The following is a 25,678-nucleotide window of genomic DNA, read 5'->3' on the forward strand; positions in this document are numbered from 1 at the left end:
CCCAGCATCCTCTAGGACGTATGAGAAAATTGCTTAACACTCAGAGCTGTGTGGGCAGGTGCTTTGTCATGATGGAAGAAGAACCAGTTGCCTGTTTGCCACAAATCAGGACCTTTTTCCTCAAATCATGACGCAAATTTTTCAAAACCTCCAAATAAAAACTTCTCCCGCAATGTCAGCGGGAATACTGGCTCAAAAGGGTTCCACACACATTCATCTAGTGATGGATGCCCGTACTACAAGCACCCCGCCCTCTAGAACATGATTCCTGTTTCTTTTGAGTACCCCCTCATATCTAGAGATAGAATTCATAAAAAATATGCCATCTCTAATTTAATCTAAATGGTATGTAGGAAGTAACACATTGACTGTACAGGTGACTTGACAATATGCTTCAGCACAAAGATTTATTTTTACAAAGTCACAGAAAATAAATAATTTAGTCAGCACAGCTTACAAACTCACACCAGTCATTAACCCATTCTGTAACAAAATAAAATCCATCCAACCTATGGGGTTCCGAGTGTCTGTAGGTGAAGAAGTGCAGAACTGAATAGCTGCAAAAGTATAAATTACCACATAGAACACCTTGTGCAGGGAGAATGGAGCACAAATCTGGCATGGACCACTGTATACTGGGTGCACTGACAAAACAGAATACCTCAGCAATTTATTTTTAATAGAAAAATAAAACATTAATCTTATTTCCACACATACAACTTGGGGAGGCTTGCTAAGGGTGATTCATCTTCAGAGTGACGGAAGTGAGTATAACGTGAAGAATTTCACTCTACCGATTGTCAGAACAGCATAAAGAGATGGAAATGAAGTCAAAGTGACAGCAAATGGGTACACTGTGGAACCATGATCAATATTAACATTACATCCTAGTGAAACAAAATAAACAGAAATACCTTATTGCAAAGCTTTGCAATAAAATATCGTCTTAAAACGGTTCATTATCCAAATTTAATTAAAATAATTCATGTACACATTAACTGGAGGTTCATTAACTTCATCGGAAAACATTATTTCAATCCTGCAAGGTAACGGAATTGAAGGTTGTAGAGTCATGGCCTCAATCAGGTCTCCAACCTCTCACTATAGTGATTCTTCAACTCTAGCACATAAGAAAGTACTTTGCAGAAGACCGGCATGCAAGTCATTCTACTCCACATTTTTTGGTTTTTGACCTATCAAATCTCTTTGATACAGGCTGGAATAAGGTAATTCCAAGCGAATAGCGACTATAAAAATCTCAGCATAATGGATAATTTCCCAAGGATTATAAATCTAACTGGCAGAGTGGTTTTATTTTGTCCCCTAAGGTTGCAACAATATCTACAAACCCTTTACAAATGTACTACAGCTTCATTTTCCAGTATCTATTACTGTGACTTAAAGTATGTTGAGCAGCTGAAGACGAATTCATGGTACAGGTGTGCATCTACCACTGCCTGAGACTGGGTTCCATATCTGTAACAAATCCCCTCATTGGCACATGATTTCCTTGCCACCATTGTCTGCACGAATTATTCTCTCCAGCTATTTGTTGCAATCATAAAATAAGTCTCACTGATTGGTGGGGAATTAAAAGCTTGGGTGAATATCCAGTCAGCATAGCAAATTAGGAGTGTGTAATTAGGCAAAAGTAAAGAGGATACAGCACAAGCAGTGCTAACATACAATTAATCCCACATCTTCAGATCCCCCATCAAAACTCTCAGTCAATGGCAACAACAACATTTCATCCTCTTCTTCAGGCCTTTCTAGTTCCTCACCCCCCTCCCCAAACCTCTCGCTTCTTCTTGCCTCTGAAAGAACCTCTCCACCCAGGGGTTGAAAGATCCTTTCCCTGACGACTTGTACCATTCCCATCATCAGTCCACTCCTATCCTCAGCTGGGAAGATGTAATGAGGATTAACAGAAGGCTCAGTCAGAGAAACGGAAAAATCAGGAGGTACTAAAGGAGTCTTCACTTGTAACAGTGAAGCTGAGGAGGGGTCACTGCCTTCTGATGCCAGTGGTGAAGAACCGGGTCTCTGATCCTGAGGTGGCTCAGTTTGTGTCCCTTGTGTACGAGGAGGAAGGAGTCCCCATCTTCGGAGTCGGCGGAGAAGGCGTCTAACAGGACGGGGTGGGCGTCGTCTTGGTAGCTCATTTTGGCCTCCTGGAGGAAGGGGTGGTGCCTGATTTAGGAACTGCAGTAGACTACGAAGATTCCCCATGAATGAGCCCTGCGATAAAGGAAAATTATTTATTATTACACAGTCCATAAAATTTGGTAAAAAGTTTCCAGTAAGTGGCATGAGAAATATTTCAAACTCATTAGGGTAATCTCACTAACTTTTCTGGCTTCTTCCCTTATACTGTACCTTCAATATATTTCTTGGAATAGCCCTGTTATTCCAAGACTATAAATATATATTAAAAAAAATAAATAAAAAGATTTTACTTACTGGTAAATCTATTTCTCGTAGTCCGTAGTGGATGCTGGGGACTCCATAAGGACCATGGGGACAGACTGGCTCCGCAGGAGACATGGGCACTTTAAGAAATAATTTAGGTTCTGGTGTGCACTGGCTCCTCCCTCTATGTCCCTCCTCCAGACCTCCGTTAGAGAAACTGTGCCCAGAAGAGCTGACAGTACAAGGAAAGGATTTTGGTAATCCAGGGCAAGATTCATACCAGCCACACCAATCATACCGTATAACATGTGAAAACAACCAGTTAACAGTATGACAAACAACAGAGCATCAGGTCAAACCCTGATGCAACCATAACATAACCCTTATTGAAGCAATAACTATATACAAGCATTGCAGAAGAAGTCTGCACTTGGGACGGACGCCCAGCATCCACTACGGACTACGAGAAATAGATTTACCAGTAAGTAAAATTTATTTTCTCTAACGTCCTAGTGGATGCTGGGGACTCCGTAAGGACCATGGGGATTATACCAAAGCTCCCAAACGGGCGGGAGAGTGCGGATGACTCTGCAGCACCGAATGAGCAAAAAAGAGGTCCTACTCAGCCAGGGTATCAAAATTGTAGAACTTTGCAGAAGTGTTTGAACCTGACCAAGTAGCCGCTCTGCAAAGTTGTAATGCCGAGACCTCTCGGGCAGCCGCCCAAGAAGAGCCCACCTTCCTAGTGGAATGGGCCTTAACTGATTTTGGCAGCGGCAATCCAGCCGCAGAATGAGCCTACTGAATCGTGTTACAGATCCAGTGAGCAATAGTTTGCTTTGAAGCAGGAGCACCAAGCTTGTTGGATGCATACAGGATAAACAACGACTCTGTTTTCCTGACCCTAGCCGTTCTGGCTACATAAACCTTCAAAGCCCTGACCACATCAAGCAACTCAGAATCCTCCAAGTCAGTAGTAGCCACAGGCACCACAATAGGTTGGTTTATATGAAAAGATGAAACCACTTTCGGCAGAAATTGTGGACGGGTCCGCAATTCTGCTCTATCCACATGAAAAACCAGATAGGGGCTTTTATGTGACAAAGCCGCCAACTCTGACACACGCCTAGCCGAAGGCAAGGCTAATAGCATGACCACCTTCCACGTGAGATATTTCAACTCCACCGTTTTAAGTGGTTCAAACCAGTGGGATTTCAGGAAACTTAACACCACGTTAAGATCCCAAGGTGCCACTGGAGGCACAAAAGGAGGCTAAATATGCAGCACTCCCTTTACAAACGTCTGAACTTCAGGTAGAGAAGCCAACTCCTTTTGAAAGAAAATGGATAGGGCCGAAATCTGGACCTTAATGGAACCCAATTTTAGGCCCAAATTCACTCCGGACTGTAGGAAGTGAAGGAAACGGACCAGCTGGAAATCCTCCGTAGGAGCATTCCTGGCCTCACACCAAGCAACATATGTTCGCCATATACAGTGATAATGTTGAGCTGTCACGTCCTTCCTAGCCTTTATCAGCGTAGGAATGACGTCATCCGGAATGCCTTTCTCTGCTAGGATCCGGCATTCAACCGCCATGCCGTCAAACGCAGCCGCGGTAAGTCTTGGAACAGACAGGGCCCCTGTTGCAACAAGTCCTGTCTTAGAGGAAGAGGCCACGGGTCCTCTGTGAGCATTTCTTGCAGATCTGGATACCAAGTCCTTCGTGGCCAATCTGGAACAATGAGGATTGTTCTCACTCCTCTTTTTCTTATTATCCTCAGCACCTTGGGTATGAGAGGAAGAGGAGGAAATACACAGACCGACTGGAACACCCACGGTGTCACCAGGGCGTCCACAGCTATCGCCTGAGGGTCTCTTGACCTGGCGCAATACCTCTGTAGCTTTTTGTTGAGGCGGGATGCCATCATGTCCACCTGTGGCAGTTCTCACCGACTTGTAATCTGTGCGAAGACTTCCTGATGAAGTCCCCACTCTCCCGGGTGGAGGTAGTGTCTGCTGAGGAAGTCTGCTTCCCAGTTGTCCACTCCCGGGATGAACACTGCCTACAGTGCGCATACGTGATTCTCCGCCCAGCGAAGAATTCTGGTGGCTTCCGCCATCGCCACCCTGCTCCTTGTGCCGCCTTGTCGGTTTACATGAGCCACTGCGGTGGTGTTGTCTGACTGAATCAGAACCGGTTGGTCGCGAAGCAGGGTCTCCGCTTGATGTAGGGCGTTGTACATGGCCCTTAGTTCCAGGATGTTGATGTGAAGGCAAGTCTCTTGACTTGACCACAGACCTTGGAAATTTCTTCCCTGTGTGACTGCTCCCCAACCTTGGAGGCTTGCGTCCGTGGTCACCAGGACCCAGTCCTGAATGCCGAATCTGCGGCCCTCGAGAAGGTGAGCGCTCTGCAGCCACCACAGGAGTGACACCCTGGCCCTGGGGGATAGGGTGATTAACTGATGCATCTGAAGATGTGATCCGGACCACTTGTCCAGTAAGTCCCATTGAAAGGTCCTCGCATGGAACCTGCCGAAGGGAATGGCCTCGTATGATGCCACCATCTTTCCCAGGACTCGGGTGCAGTGATGTACTGACACCTGTTTTGGTTTTAATAGGTTCCTGACCAGAGTCATGAGTTCCTGAGGTCTCTCTATCGGGAGATAAACCCTTTTCTGGTCTGTGTCTAGAATCATGCCCAGGAAAGGCAGACGAGTCGTAGGAACCAACTGCGACTTTGGAATATTCAGAATCCAGCCGTGTTGCCGTAACACTTCCAGAGAAAGTGCGACGCTGTTCAGCAACTGCTCTCTTGATCTCGCTTTTATGAGGAGATCGTCCAAGTACGGGATAATGGTGACCCCTTGCTTCCGCAGGAGTACCATCATTTCCGCCATTCCCTTGGTAAATATTCTCGGTGCCGTGGAGAGACCAAACGGCAACGTCTGAAATTGGTAATGACAATCCTGTACCACAAATCTGAGGTACGCCTGATGAGGTGGATAAATGGGGACATGAAGGTATGCATCCTTTATGTCCAGAGACACCATAAAATCCCCCCCTTCCAGGCTTGCGATGACCGCTCTCAGCGATTCCATCTTGAACTTGAACCTTTTCAGGTATATGTTCAGGGATTTTAAATTCAATATGGGTCTGACCGAACCGTCCGGTTTCGGGACTACAAACATGGTCGAATAATAACCCCTTCCCTGTTGAAGGAGGGGAACCTTGACCACCACCTGTTGAAGATACAATTTGTGAATTGCAGTTAACACTATTTCCCTCTCGTGGGGGGAAGCTGGTAGGGCCGATTTGAGGTATCAGTGAGGAGGCATCTCTTCGAATTCCAGCTTTTATCCCTGAGACACAATTTCTATCGCCCAGGGATCCACCTGGGAGTGAACCCACTTGTGGCTGAAATTTCGAAGACGTGCCCCCACCGGGCCTAGCTCCGCCTGTGGAGCCCCAGCGTCATGCGGTGGTTTTGTAGAGGCCGGGGAGGACTTCTGTTCCTGGGAACTAGCTGTTTTGTGCAGCTTCTTACCTCTGCCCCTGCCTCTGGCAAGAAAGGACGCACCTCGGACTTTCTTGTTTCTTTGTGATCGAAAGGACTGCATTTGATAATACGGTGCTCTCTTAGGCTGTGAGGGAATAAAAGGCAAAAAATTTGACTTTCCAGCAGTAGCTGTGGAGACCAGGTCCGAGAGACCCTCCCCAAATTCCTCACCCTTGTAAGGTAAAACCTCCATATGCCTTTTTGAGTCGGCATCACCTGTCCATTGCAGAGTCCACAGGACCCTTCTGGCAGAAATCGACATAACATTTATTCTAGAACCCAGTAGACTAATGTCTCTTTGAGCATCTCTCATATATAGGACAGCGTCTTTAATATGCCCCAGGGTCAACAATACAGTATCCTTGTCCAAGGTATCAATTTCCTCAGATAAGTTATCCATCCATGCTGCTACAGCACTACACACCCAGGCCGACGCGATTGCCGGCCTCAGTAAGGTACCTGAATGTGTATAAATGGACTTCAGGGTAACCTCCTGTTTGCGATCCGCAGCATCTTAAAAGGGTAGCCGTATCCTGTGATGGCAGGGCTACCTTCTTGGATAAGCGTGTTAAAGCTTTGTCCACCCTAGGGGAGGATTCCCAGCGTAACCTGTCCGTTGGCGGGAAAGGATACGCCATAAGAATCCTTTTGGAAATCTGCAGTGTTTTATCTGGAGATTCCCAAGCCTTTTCACATAACTCATTTAGCTCGTGTGAGGCGGGAAAAGTTACCTCCGGCTTCTTTTCCCCATACATATGCACCCTCTTGTCAGGGACTGGGGTTTCCTCTGTGATGTGCAACACATCCTTAATTGCTATAATCATATAACGGATGGATTTAGCCAATTTTGGCTGTAACTTTGCATCATCGTAATCGACACTGGAGTCAGAATCCATGTCGGTATCTGTGTCAACAGTTTGGGATAGTGGGCGCTTCTGAGACCCTGACAGCCTCTGCGACATAGGATCAGGCACGGGTTGGGACCCTGACTGTCCCGAGGCTTCAGCTTTTTCTAACTTTTTATGCAAGGAATTAACATTATCATTTAAAACCTACCACATATCCATCCAATCAGGTGTCGGCGCCGTCGGCGGCGACCCCACATTCATTTGCTCCCGCTCTGCTTCCACATAGCCTTCCTCATCAGACATGTCGACACAAGCGTACCGACACCACACACACAGGGAATGCCCTCTCTGAAGACAGTTCCCCCACAAGGCCCTTTGGAGAGACAGAGGAGAGAGTATGCCAGCACACACCCAGCGCTATAAACCCAGGAATAACACAGTAACTTAATGTTAACCTAGTAGCTGCTGTTTATATTGCTTTTTGCGCCTAATTATGTGCCCCCCCTCTCTTTTTACCCTCTTCTACCGTGCATCTGCAGGGGAGAGCCTGGGGAGCTTCCTCTCAGCGGAGCTGTGGAGAAAAAAATGGTGCTGGTGAGTGCTGAGGAAGAAGCCCCGCCCCCTCGGCGGCGGGCTTCTGTCCCGCTTAAATATGCAATTTTTTTGCGGGGGCTCATACATATATACAGTGCCCAGCTGTATATATGCTTAACTTTGCCAAAAGAGGTCCCAAATGCTGCCCAGGGCGCCCCCCCCGCGCCCTGCACCCTTACAGTGACCGGAGTATGTGTAGGTGTGTGGAGCAATGGCGCACAGCTGCAGTGCTGTGCGTTACCTCAGTGAAGAACACAGTCTTCTGCCGCCTGTGAAGTCTTCTTTGCTTCTCATACTCACCCGGCTTCTGTCTTCCGGCTCTGCGAGGGGGACGGCGGCGCTGCTCCGGGACCGGACGGCGAGGGTGAGATCCTGCGTACCGATCCCTCCGGAGCTAATGGTGTCCAGTAGCCTAAGAAGCAGGACATAGCTTCAGAGAGTAGGGCTGCTTCTCTCCCCTCAGTCCCACGATGCAGGGAGTCTGTTGCCAGCAGAGCTCCCTGAAAATAAAAAACCTAACAAAATACTTTCTCTCAGCAAAAACTCGAGAGCTCACTGAAAAGCACCCAGCTCGTCTGGGCACAGTATCAAACTGAGGTCTGGAGGAGGGGCATAGAGGGAGGAGCCAGTGCACACCAGAATCTAAATTCTTTCTTAAAGTGCCCATGTCTCCTGCGGAGCCCGTCTATCCCCATGGTCCTTACGGAGTCCCCAGCATCCACTAGGACGTTAGAGAAAAGCATATACACTGCATAAACCAGTTCAGTTCCCTCTAGTAGGAAAATCTGAGTTTAAAAATAGTAGCATCAGTCCCTTGTATTAGTCTAGTAGAGGAGCATTAATAACTCAAAACTGGCAAATCAAATTCTGTAACAGTCCACTCCTTCATCCTAAAAGGGGCACAGCCTGCTGGGAGAGAATAACTAGATACCCTTTATAAGACCGGTCTGGCCAACATGTGGCTCTCCAGCTATTGCTACTAACATTTCTCGGAGACTATCATCATCCTATAAATTGCAGACAAGCTATAGTAATCATTTAGTACAGTATATGTTTTTGTACTACAAAGAAAAAGCATGTACTTAAATATATAATCAAGAAAAAAATGTCTTCCTTTTTTGCCCAACACAGCTGCCCCAGAGAGAAAAAACTGGAAAAGCCTGGGCTTCATTCCCACAGCCCCTAGATGGAGCACAAAGATTATTCATTTTGAGAGGTGTGTTCTGGTAAGCATGGTCTTTATTTCATCACAATACAATAGTCAGTCATTTAAGTGATTGGTGGTGTCCGTGTGGGACTCTCACTGAGAATTACTGTGTGCGCGCATTTCTTTCTTTTTATGCTCCTCTTTGTGTTTCTATTGTAAACCAGTCCTGTAGGTGTTGAGATTTATGAATTTTCCTGCAACCATTAAGTGAGCAATCCTCTGTGCCGCATCCTCCAGTTTCTTGTCCGATTTCACACTACCCACTCAACATTCCCTCTCATTAATAGTGGAAGCTTGCAGTCTGCATAGGATACACTGAAGAGGAGGCTAATCTATATAAAAGTGTACAAACATTAGAGTATCTCCAAGCTGGAGTAAAATGACAAAAACGCAAAATAATAAAATCTCACAATGTGATTACAACCTGCATCCCTGTCACAAGAAATGAGATTAATGATCATTCACATGTAATGTTGATTCACATTGTAGGCTATGGTCAAATGTCTCCATCTCCCTATGTTAATAGTCCTTTATAATAAAATGTATGTGTCAGTCGTGCACATTACAATATACTGTAGTGTATACGGTCATGTCACTAGAGCTAACCTAAGTTGTTCCGTTACAATGTTACATCATGTGAAGAAAGGAAGATAATGCATATACTTTTGTTAGCGTTCATGATCTTTAGCCAGCCACACGCAGGTCAATGTACCACACAGCCTGATCAGTGATCATCTGGCCACACACATAGCTAACCACACGTGGATGGGATGCTATGGCTGAGAGGTCAGATTGCTTTTGGTATGACTGGAATCCATCAGAAGATGACCAAGGACACACAGCATGAAAGCAGTCATCTATGGTCATTTTAACACATTTACCAAAATAATAATTACTCTTTCAAATACAACTGGATTATCATTAGGTATTGCCATAATTTATGGGCCATACATACTGTGATGTTTGACAAACCGCATGATGTGTCAGTGTGCGTCTCACTCTAACTAGTGCCAATGGCCTGTATAGGGGAGGCTGACGTTTTTATGAGCAAAGCAAATATTCATAAATTGCAACCTATAACTTTACTAGGAACCAGTGACATCTGTGAGGCCCCAAATGACCAATATAACCTAAGCCGGGTTCATATTACCACATGTACAGTTGTCACTGATCACAAAACTCTAGCAGTACTGAAATCCAGATCTGACTCAACTTTGCAGGCGACAAACCACCTGACCAAGAACAAAATTAGGAATGCTACAAATGGCTATACAAGACAAAAATGTGGAGATGCATGTCCTAATACACTTCTTAGGACAGGTCCTGACCATCAGCACATGTCTTTACTAAAAATAGATACATTTAAACAAAAAATAGCATGGAATAGCCCAACAAAAGCAGTAACCACCACCAGGCTTTGCTATGCAAGGACACAAACCGCATGTGGTCAGGTTGTCCATGCATTTTAGCTACACCCGCACACACAACCCCATGCAGACACAAACTACATAGATCTGCTTAGCCACAATAATTTTAAACTATTACAACTAGTGTCATATATTTACAATTATCAATCTTCCAATGCAGGAGCAAATAGCTACATGCGTTAGGTTGCGAGTGAGTACCAGGTATGCCTGCTGAGTAATGTGTATCTTAAATGAAGAGTGATTTAAACGAATGACAATGGGGGTCATTCCGAGTTGTTCGCTCGCTAGCAGTTTTTAGCAGCCGTGCAAACGCTATGGTGCCGCCCACTGGGAGTGTATTTTAGCTTAGCAGAAGTGCGAACGGTTGTATCGTAGAGCGCCTGCAAATTTTTTGTGTGTAGTTTGAGTAGCTCAAAACCTACTCAGCGCTTGCGATCACTTCAGACTATTTGGTTCCGGATTTGACATCACACACCCGCCCAGCCACGCCTTTGTTTTTCTGAACACTCCCTGAAAACGGTCAGTTGCCACCCAGAAACGCCCACTTCATGTCAATCACTCTGCGGCAAGCATTGCGACTGAAATGCATCGCTAGACCCTGTGCAAAACTGCATCGTTCGTTGTGCCCGTACATCGCGCATGCGCATTGCGTCGCATACGCATGCGCAGAACTGCCGTTTTTTAGCCTGATCACTGCGCTGCGAACAAATGCAGCTAGCGATCAACTCGGAATGACCATCCGTGTCCATAAAAAAAAATAAAAAAATAATAATAATCACTTATTAGCACCTGGTGAGCATTACGGAATTCTCACTATCACGCTCCTTACCAGACCATACTGGGGCTCATGCTTTCTCCCAATCTGTCACTATTTGTCTAACCTGCGGAGACTTGAAAACCATATCTATGGGATAACATTTAACACATCTGATGATATATCACATGCAATGGAGGCTGTGAGAGATAAAGGTTAGTAACCCTAGTACGGCTTTGACTGTCACCTGTCTAGGAATCTGAAAATAAAAAGATGATAATCCTTGCGACGTCTCTCATTCTTTGTATCTACTTCTGACTCCACTTTTTCCCCCTCATACCTAACCTACAGTAGTCTCAACGATCTGTTCTTGGACTACAGTACTATTCTTCCACTCCCCCTCTCTCCTGTCTCATGTCTCCAGTTTTCTATCTCATCCCAGATGTCCCAGCGCTTTCTAAGCTCAATGGACCAAAAGCAATCAGGTCAGTGTTTGGAAAAGTGGGAATTTTTTCACATACGATTTATAGCAACCCTTTTTTGTTTTTAAATCGCACAAGCAACATGGTTTTGCCTTTAAAAGATTGATCCCCATCACATTTGGCCCTATAGGTTTAGGGGATCATTCAGATCTGATCGCTGCTGTGCGTTTTCGCACAGCGGACGATCAGATCCGAACTGCGCATGCACCGTACCGGGCGTTGCATGGTTGCAACGGGCATCGGCGCTGTGACGGGATTGTGCGAAGGATCTATTCGCACACGCGTTCACAAGGAGATTGCAGGAAGAGGCCGTTTGTGAGTGGCAACTAACAGTTTTCAGGGAGGATCTCTGATGTCAACTTCGGCCCCAATCATCAGGATTCGATCACTCTTCCTGTGCAAGTACTGGGCTGCGCAGAGACTGCACAAAATCAGTTTGTGCAGCTCTGCTACACAGGCGCTCGCACACTTGCACAGCGAAAAAACACTCCCCCTGTAGGCGGTAACTATCTGATCGCAGGACTGCAAAAATCGCTGCCCAGTGATCAGATCTGAATGACCCCCTTAATACTGAAATTACTGACTATCCTCCCCCACCTCTCTTTCTAGAGTCCCCTCTTCTCTCTATACTGAAGGCAATAGGCATGTCTCTGTCCTTCAAGTCTTCTGCCTGGGAATCCTGCTCCCCTTCACTCCTCATAGCGAGCATCTCTACCATTACAGCCGCTTCCACCTCCACATCTTCAGTATTGCTCCTTTCTCACCTTGGTAGCAACCAAAAGACTAATTTGCTACCTCATTATCAACAACTGTAACCTCATCTCTGGACTTCCTACGTCTCCCCCTCACCCTTCAATTTATCCTACACACTGCTGCACAACTTATTTTCCACTCTCGCAGCTCTACCTCAGCCAACCCTCTGTATACCTCTATATACTCTAGGCTCATTATCCTGAACTATAAAGACTTCAGCCACTCCTCTCCCCCTACATCCAACCTCATTTCTACAAACACACCACTCTGTTTGCCAATGACCGAAGTCTCACTACCACACTGATTACCTCTTTACACTTCAGCCGGTGGGATTTGTCCATGCCGTTTCCTACTTATGGAACACACACTGCCTTGTCCTATTAGATTAATCGCTAGCCTCCAAGGCATCAAACGTATCCTCAAAACTCACTTTTGCATTCAAACATCTCAGCTGCCATCTCTACTCCACATAGTGTCGCCTATTTGTGGCTCATGAACCCTCTCTACTTGTGTTTTCCTTCCTAACTCTGCACCTGTTTCTCAAGCCCACGCTCCTGGGAACTGACCAACTTTACAGTTGACCAACTCTGATGGTTAGAGTATTGTCAATAGATCTGCTACTCTATGTTCAGTTTATACTCTGTCAATTTGTTATTCACTTATTATATAAAATTTAGTATTGTACATGTGCCAGAAAAACAGAGACACCTATCTAGTAACGCGTATGTCCTTTCGATCGGACTACAGCAGCAAAGCAACAAGGCATGAACTCCATGAGCTCTGTGTAGATAATGTACGCCATATCTCATAAATAGTGATCAACAGTTTCTTTATATTTACCAATGGTGGAACATTTGAACTGCATTCCAGACATGTTCTATTAGGTTCAATCCAGCGAATGAGGGGGCCAAGCTCTGAGGAATGCTCCTCCAGCCACACACTGATGGCTACAGACTTGTGCCCCCACTTCCATCTGAGTGAATGAGTGAATGCATGGCAAGAACGGCTACGATGATCAACAAGGACTGTTACATAATGTTCCCCATTTAGTGATGTCTGCTGATGTATCGGGGGTAATGCGTTACAACTGAAAACATTTTACACCATAACAGAGCCACTGCTGCCCTGTACAGTCTCTTGTTGGCATGTGGGTTCCATTGCCTTGTGGGGTTTCATCTACACATGTAATTGACTATCTGCCAAAACAGTTGCAACCTCAACTTGTTGAACCATGCTACATTTCCAGTCATCTGGTGGTGTTCACGAGCCATGGCGATGCAAAGAGCCTTGAACCGTGGGGCCAGCAATGGAACAGAGTGGGCTGTCTGCTCCTGTACCCCATACAAAAATGGGAACGTTGCACTGTTCGAACACTGATGTTACGTGTAGCCCCAGCATAAAATGTTACTGTTATCTGCAGCAATATTACTCGCCAGTAGGATGTTACAATGTGTGCCAGATGGTGCAGTGCACAATCATCCAGAGTTTTTTGTTGGCCACAGTTGTACCAGAAGCTGGATGTCTTCACTAATGTGGCAGTACGGATGGTGTAATGGTTAGCATTACTGCCTCACAGCACTGAGGTCATGGGTTCGATTCCCACCATGGCCCTAACTGTGCAGAGTTTGTATATTCTCCCTGTACTTGTGTGGGTTTCCTCCCACAATACCAAAAATATACTGGCAGTATAATTGGCTCCCAACACAAATTAACCCTAGCGTGAATGTGTCTGTGTGTACATGTGATAGGGAATATAGATTGTAAGCTCCACTGGGGCAGGGACTGATGTGAATGGGCAAATATTCTCTGTAAAAGTGCTGCGGAATGTGTGTGCGCTATATAAATAACTGGTAATAAATAAATAATAAGATTTTAAACCTACCGGTAAATCTTTTTCTCGTAGTCCGTAGGAGGATGCTGGGGACTCCGTAAGGACCATGGGATAGACGGGCTCCGCAGGAGTCATGGGCACTTTAAGAAAGACTTTAGGTCTGGGTGTGCACTTGCTCCTCCCTCTATGCCCCTCCTCCAGACCTCAGTTAGAGAAACTGTGCCCAGAGGAGACTGGCAGTACGAGGAAAGGATTTTAGTTAATCCAAGGGCAAGATTCATACCAGCCACACCAATCACACCATATAACTTGTGATATACTATCTAGTTAACAGTATGAAAAAACAACATAGCATCGGTCCAAAACCGATGAAACTATAACATAACCCTTATGTAAGCAATAACTATATACAAGTCTTGCAGAAGTAGTACGCACTTGGGACGGGCACCCAGCATCCTCTACGGACTACGAGAAAAAGATTTACCAGTAGGTTTAAAATCTTATTTTCTTTAACGTCCTAGTGGATGCTGTGGACTCCGTAAGGACCATGGGGATTATACCAAAGCTCCCAAACGGGCGGGAGAGTGCGGATGACTCTGCAGCACCAATTGAGCAAACAGGAGGTCCTCCTCAGCCAGGGTATCACACTTATAGAACTTTGCAAAGGTGTTTGACCCCGACCAAGTAGCAGCTCGGCACAGCTGTAGTGCCAAGACCCCTGGGCAGCCGCCCAAGAAGAACCCACCTTCCTAGTGGAATTGGCCTTAACCGATTTTGGTAACGGCAATCCTGCCGTAGAATGCGCCTGCTGAATCGTGTTACAGATCCAGCGAGCAATAGTCTGCTTTGAAGCGGGAGCGCCAACCTTGTTGGCTGCATACAGGACAAACAGTGCTTCTGTCTTCCTGACTCTAGCCGTTCTGGCCACGTAAATTTTCAAAGCCCTGACCACATCAAGGGACTCGTAATCCTCCAAGTCACGCGTAGCCACAGGCACGACAATAGGTTGGTTCATATGAAAAGATGAGACCACTTTAGGTAGGAATGGAGGACGAGTCCGCAATTCCGCCCTATCCATATGGAAAACCAGATAGGGGCTTTTATGTGATAAAGCCGCTAATTCCGAAACTCGCCTAGCCGAAGCCAAGGCTAACAACATAACCACCTTCCAAGTGAGATATTTCAACTCCACCGTTTTAAGTGGTTCAAACCAATGTGACTTAAGGAAACTTAACACCATGTTAAGGTCCCAAGGCGCCACCGGAGGTACAAAAGGAGGCTGAATATGCAGTACTCCCTTCACAAACGTCTTTACTTCTGGGAGAGAGGCCAATTCCTTTTGAAAGAAAATGGATAAGGCCGAAATCTGAACTTTAATAGATCCTAATTTTAGGCCCAAATTCACTCCAGTTTGTAGGAAGTGAAGAAAACGGTCCAGATGGAATTCTTCTGTAGGAGCATTCCTGGCCTCACACCAAGAAACATATTTTCGCCATATTCGGTGATAATGTTTTGATGTCACGTCCTTCCTAGCCTTTATTAGTGTAGGAATGACCTCATCCGGAATACCTTTTTCCGCTAGGATCCGGCGTTTAACCGCCATGCCGTCAAACGCAGCCACGGTAAGTCTTGGAACAGACAGGGCCCCTGTTGCAACAGGTCCTGTCTTAGAAGAAGAGGTCACGGATCTTCTGTGAGCATCTCCTGCAGATCCGGATACCAGGTCCTTCGTGGCCAATCTGGAACAATGTGGATTGTTCTCACTCCTCTTTTCCTTATTATTCTTAACACCTTGGGTATGAGAGGAAGAGGAGGAAATACATAGACCGACCGGAACACCCACGGTGTCACTAGGGCATCCACAGCTACCGCCTGAAGGGTCTCTTGACCTGGAGCAATACCTTTGTAGCTTTTTGTTGAGACGGGACGCCATCATGTCTATTTGGGGCAGTCCCCACTGACTTGCAATCTGCGCGAAGACTTCCTGATGAAGTCCCCACTCTCCTGGATGTAGGTCGTGTCTGCTGAGGAAGTCTGCTTCCCAGTTGTCCACTCCCGGAATGAACACTGCTGACAGTGCGCTTACATGATTTTCCGCCCAGCAAAGAATTCTGGTGGCTTCCGCCATCGCCACTCTGCTCCTTGTGCCGCCTTGGCGGTTTACATGAGCTACTGCGGTGACGTTGTCTGACTGGATCAGAACTGGTTGGTCGCGAAGTAATGCCTCCGCTTGACGTAGGGCGTTGTATATGGCCCTCAGTTCCAGGATGTTGATGTGGAGACAAGTCTCTAGACTTGACCACAGACCTTGGAAATTTCTTCCCTGTGTGACTGCTCCCCAACCTCGGAGGCTCGCGTCCGTGGTCACCAGGATCCTGTCCTGAATGCCGAACCTGCGGCCCTCTAGGAGGTGAGCACTCTGCAGCCACCACAGGAGAGATACCCTGGCTCTGGGGGACAGGGTGATCCGCTGATGAATTTGTAGATGTGACCCGGACCACTTGTCCAGTAGGTCCCACTGGAAAGTTCTCGCATGGAACCTGCCGAAGGGAATGGCTTCGTATGATGCCACCATCTTTCCCAGGACTAGAGTGCAGTGATGCACTGACACCTGTTTTGGCTTCAATAAGTTCCTGACCAGAGTCATGAGTTCTCGAGCTTTTTCTGTCGGAAGAAAAACCTTTTTCTGGTCTGTGTCCAGTATCATGCCCAAGAAGGTCAACCGAGACGTAGGATTCAGCTGCGACTCTGGAATATTGAGACTCCAGCCGTGTTGCTGTAACACCTTCAGTGAAAGTGATACGCTGTTCAGCAACTTCTCCCGTGATCTCGCTTTTATAAGGGGATCGTCCAAGTATGGGATAATTGTGACACCCTGCTTGCGCAGGAGCACCATAATTTCCGCCATTACCTTGGTGAAAATCCTCGGGGCCATGGAAAGCCCAAACGGCAACGTCTGAAATTGGTAATGACAATCCTGTACCGCAAATCTCAGGTACGCCTGATGAGGAGGATATATGGGAACATGCAGGTATGCATCCTTTATGTCCAGAGATACCATAAAATCTCCCCCTTCCAGGCTGGCGATGACCGCTCTGAGCGATTCCATTTTGAACTTGAACCGTTTTAAGTAAAGGTTCAGGGATTTTAAATTCAAAATGGGTCTGACCGAACCGTCCGGTTTCGGGACCACAAACAGAGTTGAGTAGTATCCCTTCCCTCTTTGAAGCAGGGGAACCTCGACCACCACTTGTTGAAGACACAATTTGTGAATCGCATGTAACACTATCTCCCTTTCTAGGGGAGAAGTCGGTAGCGCCGATTTGAAAAACCGGCGAGGGGGCACTCTTCGAATTCCAGCTTGTATCCCTGAGAAACAATTTCTATTGCCCAGGGATCCACCTGTGAGTGAACCCAGATGTGGCTGAAAAGTCGAAGACGTGCCCCCACTGGAGCGGACTCCCTCAGGGGAGCCCCAGCGTCATGCGGTGGATTTTGCAGAGGCCGGGGAGGACTTCTGTTCCTGGGAACTAGCCGTGTTGTGCAGCTTTTTCCCTCTGCCCTTACCTCTGGCAAGAAAGGACAATCCACGTACTCTTTTGCTTTTATTTGAACGAAAAGACTGCATTTGATAATGAGGCGCTTTCTTAGGTTGTGAGGGAACATAAGGCAAAAAATTCGATTTACCTGCCGTAGCTGCGGAGACGAGGTCCGAGAGGCCTTCTCCAAATAATTCCTCACCCTTGTAAGGTAAAAACTCCATATGCCTCTTTGAGTCGGCATCACCTGTCCACTGTCGGGTCCATAAGACTCGCCTAGCAGAAATAGACATAGCGTTTATTCTGGAACCTAGTAAACTAATGTCTCTTTGAGAATCCCTCATATATAACACAGCATCTTTTATATGCCCTAGGGTCATTAAAATGGTATCGTTATCTAGGGTCTCAATTTCCGCTGATAAGGAATCTGTCCATGCTGCTACAGCATTACAAACCCAGGCCGACGCAATTGCCGGTCTGAGTATCGTACCAGAATGTGTGTAAATGGACTTCAAGGTAACCTCCTGCTTGCGGTCAGCAGGATCCTTGAGGGTAGCCGTATCTTGGGATGGCAGCGCTATCTTTTTTGATAAGCGTGTCAATGCTTTGTCTACCCTAGGGGAGGATTCCCACCATATTCTGTCCTTTGGCAGTTTTTTGTCTGGAGTTTCCCAAGCTCTTTCGCATAATTCGTTCAGCTCATGTGAGGAGGGAAAGGTGACCTCAGGCTTCTTTCCTTTATACGTGTGTACCCTCGTGTCAGGGACAGGGGGTTCCTCTGTGATATGCAAAACATATTTTATTGCAATAATCATATATCGAATACATTTAGCCACTTTTGGCTGTAATTTTGCATCATCGTAGTCAACACTGGAGTCGGACTCCGTGACGGTATCTGTGTCAACTATTTGGGATAGTGTGCGCTTCTGAGACCCCGAAGGTCCAGGCGACATTGGGACAGACATGGGTTGACTCCCTGACTGTTCCCTAGCCTCAGCTTTGTCTAATCTTTTGTGCAATAAATTTACATTAGCACTTAAGAAATTCCACATATCCATCCAGTCAGGTGTCGGCGCTGCCGACGGAGACCTTACATTCATACACTCCCCCTCCTCCTTAGGTGAGACTTCAACCTCAGACATGTCGACACACGCGTACCCACACACCACACACACACAGGGAAGCTCTTTTCTGAAGACAGGTTCCCCACCAGGCCCTTTGGAGAGACAGAGAGAGAGTATGCCAGCACACACCCCAGCGCTATATGACCCAGGAAAAACACAGAATGTTTACCCAGTAGCGCCTTTATGTGTGTATATGCGCCAATTATGTGCCCCCCCCCTCTTGAAAACCCTCCGTCACCGTGAGTAAGCAGGGGAGAGTCCGGGGAGCTTCCTCTCAGCGCTGTGCTGTGGAGAAAATGCCGCTGGTGAGTGCCGAGGGAGATGTCCCGCCCCCTCGGCGGCGGGCTTCTGTCCCGCTCAAAATTCTTAAAAACATGGCGGGGGCTCTTTATATACATGCACAGTGCCCAGCTGTACATGTATATATGTACTTTTGCCACAGGAGAGGTTTATATTGCTGCCCAGGGCGCCCCCCCTGCGCCCTGCACCCTTACAGTGACAGATGTGTGTGAGGTGAATGGGAGCAATGGCGCACAGCTTCACTGCTGTGCTTTACCTCTATGAAGATCAAGATGTCTTCTGCCGCCTCTGAAGTCTTCTTTTCTTCTTATACTCACCCGGCTTCTATCTTTCCGGCTCTGCGAGGAGGACGGTGGCGCGGCTCTGGGACGGACGGCGAGGGTGAGACCTGCGTACCAATCCCTCTGGAGCTAATGGTGTCCAGTAGCCTAAGAAGCAGAGCCTTGAAACTCAGAGAAGTAGGTCTGTTTCTCTCTCCTCAATCCCTCGATGCAGGGGTCTGTTGCCAGCAGGCTCCCTGAAAATAAAAAACCTAACTAAAAAACTTTGACAGGAAACTCAGGAGAGCTCCCTGAAAGCACCCAGTCTCCACTGGGCACAGTATCAAACTGAGGTCTGGAGGAGGGGCATAGAGGGAGGAGCCAGTGCACACCCAGATCCAAAGTCTTTCTTAAAGTGCCCATGTCTCCTGCGGAGCCCGTCTATCCCATGTCCTTACGGAGTCCCCAGCATCCTCTAGGACGTTAGAGAAAAATAAATAAATGCTTTGTAGTTGTGGTACAACCTTGAAATTTTGGGCTGCTTTCAAAGACGGAATTAATCTCTCTGGCAACTTCTAGAATCCTAATTCAAAGTCGCTTAAATTGTGACATGCTGCCATCTTCATTCATTGCGGATTATATGACAATGGACAGCAGAGATATCTGCCCATATATATTACTGTACATGTAACGTAGTAGCATAGTATCCAAGGTTGAAAAAAAGACAATTGTCCATCGAGTTCAACCTATTTGTGGTCTCCTATGCCGGATTATTTTGTCTCAAATTTTGACTGATGTCATTGCATTTTATCCCTTTTTATAGTACCTATAGGGCGTGACTATGCACCATAACCCTGGATATCCTTATCCATTAGGAATTTATCTAACCCATTCTTAGAGGTGTTGACAGAGTCTGCCATTACAATTCCCTCAGGCAGGGAATTCCAAACACGTATTGTCCTTACCGTGAAAAAGCTTTTACACCGTATTGTGCGGAATCTCCTCTCCTCTAACCTGAGCGAGTGTCCACGAGTCCTCTGTGTTGATCTAGCCAAAAACAGGTCCCGCGCCATCTCTGTGTATTGTCCCCTTATATATTTGTAGATGTTGATCATGTCCCCTCTTAGTCTCCTCTTTTCCAATGTAAACATACCTAGCCTTTCAAGCCTTTCCTCGTATTCCAGCGTCTCCATGCCCTTAATTAGTTTAGTCACCCGCCTCTGAACCTTTTCTAGCTCCAGGATGTCCTTTATGTAGTACGGTGCCCAGAATTGTACACAGTATTCAAGGTGTGGCCTCACTAGTGATTTATATAACTGGAGCACAAAACCCTCGTCCCTTGCATCAATTCCCTGTTTTATGCATGCTAATATCTTATTAGCCTTCTTTGCTGCAATCCTACTTTGGGTACTGCTGCTTAGTTTGCTATCTATAAGAACACCTAAGTCTTTTTCCAGTACAGTATCCCCTAATTTTACCCCACTCAGTATGTAGGTGTTATTTTGGTTCTTGCTACCACAGTGCATTACCTTACACTTGTCTGTGTTGAAGCGCATTCTCCATTTGGCTGCCCATGCTTCTAATTTAACTAAGTCATTCTGAAGAGACTCAGCATCCTCCTCCATATTTATAGCTTTACACAATTTGGTATCATCTGCAAAAATTAACACCATGCTCTCTAGACCTTCTGTTAGGTCGTTAATGAAAATGTTGAACAATAGCGGTCCTAATACCAAGCCTTGTGGCACACCACTTAACACTTCAGTCCAATTTGAAAGAGATCCATTAACCACAACGTGCTGCTCCCTATTATCTAACCAATTTTTGACCAAAGTGCATAATTATGCTTCCTAGCCCTATTTCTTGTAGCTTGTAGTTAAGTCGCATGTGTGGTACTGTGTCAAAAGCTTTGGCAAAGTCTAAAAAGATTACATCCACCTCTTTACCCTGATCGAGGTTTGTACTTACTGTTTCATAAAAACCGAGTAAGTTGGTTTGACAGGATCTGTCTTTCACAAATCCATGTTGATTCCTTTTAATGACTTTATTGGCTTCAAGGAACTTCTGAATACTATCCCTTAGAATACCTTCCAGTACTTTCCCCACTTTAGATGTAAGACTAACTGGTCTATAATTACCCGGTTCAGCTTTACTTCCCTTTTTGAATATAGGCACTACTTCTGCTATACGCCAGTCTTTGGGAACCATACCTGATATAACTGAATCCTTAAAGATCAAAAATAGTGGTTTTGCAAGTTCAGAGTGAAGCTCCATTAGAACCCTTGGGTGAATTCCATCGGGCCCCGGTGACTTATTAATCTTTAAAATGTTTTAATCAGTCACAGACTACCTCCTCACTTAAGTACCTATCAGTGGGATATTCTCATTATTGAGATTGTGTGTTAGTCCCTGAATTGGGTCCTCTCTAGTAAATACTGTTGAAAAAAAACTCATTTAGTGTGTCCGCTATGTCATTATCATTTTTGGACTCCCAACTTGTCTTTTAAAGGGCCTATACTCTCCTTCTTTAATCTCTTGCTATTAATCTATTCAAATAATTTTTTTGGGATTTGCTTTGCTATCCTTTGCTACTAGTTTTTCAGTTTCTACTTTAGCCGCTCTTATTTCTTTTTTGCATATTTTGTTACAGTCCTTATAGTGCTGAAATGATTCCGCATTCCCATCAGATTTGTATTTTTTAAATGCTTGCCTTTTCTTGCCCATAAGTTCCTTTATTTTTTTATTAAGCCACATCGGTTTATGATTTTTAATAATTTTTTGCTGCTCGTAGGAATAAATTTGAGAGTATTTTTAGCTAGTAGTGATTTGCTGTATAAATCAAATGTAATAATATAGTAGGGTTTTTTTGTTTTTAAGCAAAATGATAGAGTTTCACAAACTCTGCCATTATAGTCCAGGTTTTAAAGATACCGATGCTTGAGCACAAGTGACTTAGGGTCTACTTTATGTTTATACATAATTACCGATGTTCACGCAATGGGGCAATTATCAGCAGACTGCTCATATGCTGCGACTGCAATGTGCATGTGCCAAGGTGCCACTGTGATCCTGCTCGCAATGAGGCTTTCAGGGAAAAGTGATTGACAGGAAGTGACTGTTTGGAGGTGTTACCAGGGAGAAGCTGGAAAAACGCAGGCGTGACATGACCACTTTCATGGCGTGCATCTGCTGTCAGGTGCGAGGTCATACATGCAAAAATATGGCGCCTGCGCCGTTACTGCTGTGGCCAGTCTGCGTAGCCATAGACTTACCCTTAAACCCGATGTTTCTCATATAGGCTGCAAATGTGTATGCAGTTGTGAATGAGTTTGCGATGGCTCTGATGGGTGTGTCTTTTCATTTCAGGACGGCAGCTTCACTTAATAACATTAGCAGCTCCATAGCTTAGAAAATCACAATTGCATTTGCATATAAATATGAATTAGGCCCTTAATTGGTAACTCAGTCAATTTGATTGATCGTCTGGATTCAAGAATGTGTATCCTTAAAATCTGGAATGTAATGGCAGAGTTTGGGATGTATAAAAAGCGAATAAATGTTATGGCCAACCCAGAGTCTATTAATAGCCTTAATACGTTTGCCTCTTGTAAGACACTGGTGCACGTCTTTTGAAAAACTTTAAATTCTACAGATGTAGCCACACTCATCGTTGCTGCCGCTACGTCATACAGGCGTCCTACTCACTCCAAAAAATAGCGCAGGTAGGCAAAGGAAATCGTGATAAGGCACAGAGGATCCACAGCATGCAATACACAGCTTCACTACTGGGTGGCGATTGTTCAACTAATGAAAACTACAGTACAGTGCTGAATAGCAGCGGATGGATCTATCACTACAGAATACTGAACAATGTAAGCGAGCCAGTGCACAGTAAATACATTTGTTATTTTTTAATACACTAATACTGCAAGGCCGTGTATGAAACCGGAACGGCAGTCATCCAGTAACAACATGCCTTACAACTGAAAGCTCCCCTTGTGTGCTGTATAAAATGATCCCTACATTAATTAGAAATGTGAACACAGAAAAAGATTTGCTAAGCGTCTCCAACACGCTCAAAGAAAAGCACAGTTCAGAGTTCTACACAGCTATTTAAAAGAAAAAAAATAATTACAATCAACGATAAAGTTAGACACACAGCATTATAAAAAAAAAATCAATTACGAGCGGCATCACCATGTCACTGCAGGGGTCAGTCACCCGTCTCCGTCGCATTGATTGACAACCCTTTTCCCTGCTCCTTATGTTATATTCAAAGTCTTGATGGCCAAGACATAGCTCAGAGAAATTTTGCAAAAATTATAAAAATTAAGTAACCTATGCATATTTGTCATATTTGTTCAGCTATGTGGTGGTTGTACTTTTGTTTGTCCACATATTTTAGTATTGGCACCCACCAGCACTAGTTTTGCCCATCACCTCGACCATAAATAAATAACTTAATTTGGTTCTGAAACACCAACCTGTGGCACCCCTGAAAGTGGCCCACAGCACCTAATTTGGGAACCACTGCCATAGGGTATAAGATTCTCTTATTCTGTAGCTGTCTGAAAACCACAAGTTACAGATACCTGCTTTTGGTGGTTAGGGTCCAAAAAACTTCTTATGCATCTATGTATATTTCGCACTATTTAGCACTCACACCTCCTTACACTTAGAAGGAAGGAACTGGATTCTAGGAGGTACTCAACCCTAGTCATCCGACAACAAGAACTGAAGAAAGAATCTGCACTCTCAAATATCCGGTAACTTAACTACAGTGAGGGAAAGAACCTCACTTTGATACCCCAATGTGTATCATGAGGGATTCCTCATTTATGTCTCCTGGGGATGCTACCTAGGACAACCAAACTGACATGTAGTACAAAAAGGAGAGAGAATGGGGTTGTACTGGTTAGGTGCACAGTGTAATGTAATAAAATATAACTTTTATTTGTTAATAAAAAGACCCATATTGGGTCAACATGCGAAATATAGAGGTAAAAAGAATAGAGATTCAAGAATGTGCTCTGAGATAGAAAAGTGATAAAGATTAAAAATTCATCTGCTCGATGATTGCATTGGCTGTTATATATATATTAATGTATTAATGTGTGTACATCCAAAAAATGTCCTTATGGACAAATAAACACTAATGTATCTCTTATGTTTCAAAACGGCTGTGGCTATCTGATATTCTTCTGTCGATTAATAAATGTTGTGCACTGCCAGTTTGTGCACTCTTCACCAGTCACAATGAAATGAAATATCCAGCTATTGGATCATAATTGGAATAAATTGCAGTTATGCAGCTTGTCTAGCTATCAATTGCCCCTTACATGGGTGGACTGCAGTTCTGAAAGTTGGCCTGATATAGTGTATTGATGCGACTGTACTTAAACGACATAGAGGCAGCCGCGCTGTGATAATATCACGCTTCCCCCTTCTGTAAGAGGTAAGTATCCAATATTCCTATATTGACCCTGTGGTGGTCATATATCCTAACACAATACAAATCGATTTTGTTGTGAGATGAAATGAGTTTGGCACGACTTTATTTATAGTATGAGTATAGCTGTGCTCCAGTGATTGTACCAGCGTTTGTCCTATTAACCGTTATTCCCGTCTCGGTAGTACTATACTTCTCAGTCCCTACTTAATTCAAAATACAAGCTACTGTTCAAGAGAGTGCTGAGGTTTACAAATAACCTGATTATTAGCACTACATCAGCATGTAATTACTCAGCATTTATACGATCGATAGATATTCCCGTACTGGCCTCATTAGTAGTAGGATGTTAATTACATGTTCTAACTGTTGGCAATCAGCACTACACGGCTAACACGGGAATGCCCGCTGATCAGACTAGTGCCGAGTAACTACATGCTGATGCAGTATTAATATTCAATTTATTTGCAAACTGTAGCACTCTCTTTTAGAGGAGCATTGTGTCCTGTCTACTGTTACTCGAACTATTAATACCCTCATTAGCAGCAGTATGTTAATTACATGTTCTAACTGGTGGCAATTAGTACTGCACGGCTAATACGGGAATATCCACTGATCAGTTTTAACAATTATATGCTGCTGCAGCACTATTACCTAGTTTATTTACAAACTATAGCACTCCCCTCAGCATTAACGGGTATCCTGAATCACCGCTGATAGGACAAACGCTGGTGCAATTGTGGCAACACAGTTTTACTCATAATAAAGTGTGCCTAAACTCATTTTATTTTGCAACAAAGTTGTCCAGTATTGACTTAAAACAGAAGATCATCACATAGTCCATATAGGGATATCAGATAATTGGAGCTTTAATCAATTTCAGCAGGTACGGCATAGGTACTGTCCCATTTGTACTAATACACAGCGTTATCACTCACAGCATCCCATACCTTGGATGCTTTGAAGGTCAATTTATTAATCTATGACATATTAACCAATAACATCTTCACTAGCAGCAGCATGTGAATTACATACTCCAACTGATGATAACGGAGTACGGCACGGCCAGTACGGGAATATCTATCGATCGTATAAATGCTGAGTAATTACATGCTGATGTAGTGCTAATAATCAGGTTATTT

At 45.0% G+C, this 25,678-nt stretch overlaps 1 protein-coding gene across 2 annotated transcripts in view; it reads right to left on the reverse strand.

The window, feature by feature from the left end:
* Positions 1–377: 377 nt before the first annotated feature.
* Positions 378–25,678, reverse strand: part of LRP10 (LDL receptor related protein 10) — a 57,007-nt gene continuing 31,706 nt past the window's right edge. For both annotated transcript variants that reach the window (XM_063913573.1, XM_063913572.1), the window contains exon 5: positions 378–2,238. In XM_063913573.1, coding sequence (XP_063769643.1) covers positions 1,678–2,238 — 561 coding nt within the window. In that variant the 3' untranslated portion in view covers positions 378–1,677. The remainder of the gene's footprint in view (positions 2,239–25,678) is intronic.

The sequence above is a fragment of the Pseudophryne corroboree genome, chromosome 1, assembly GCF_028390025.1.
Source record: "Pseudophryne corroboree isolate aPseCor3 chromosome 1, aPseCor3.hap2, whole genome shotgun sequence".
Lineage (NCBI taxonomy): Eukaryota > Metazoa > Chordata > Amphibia > Anura > Myobatrachidae > Pseudophryne > Pseudophryne corroboree.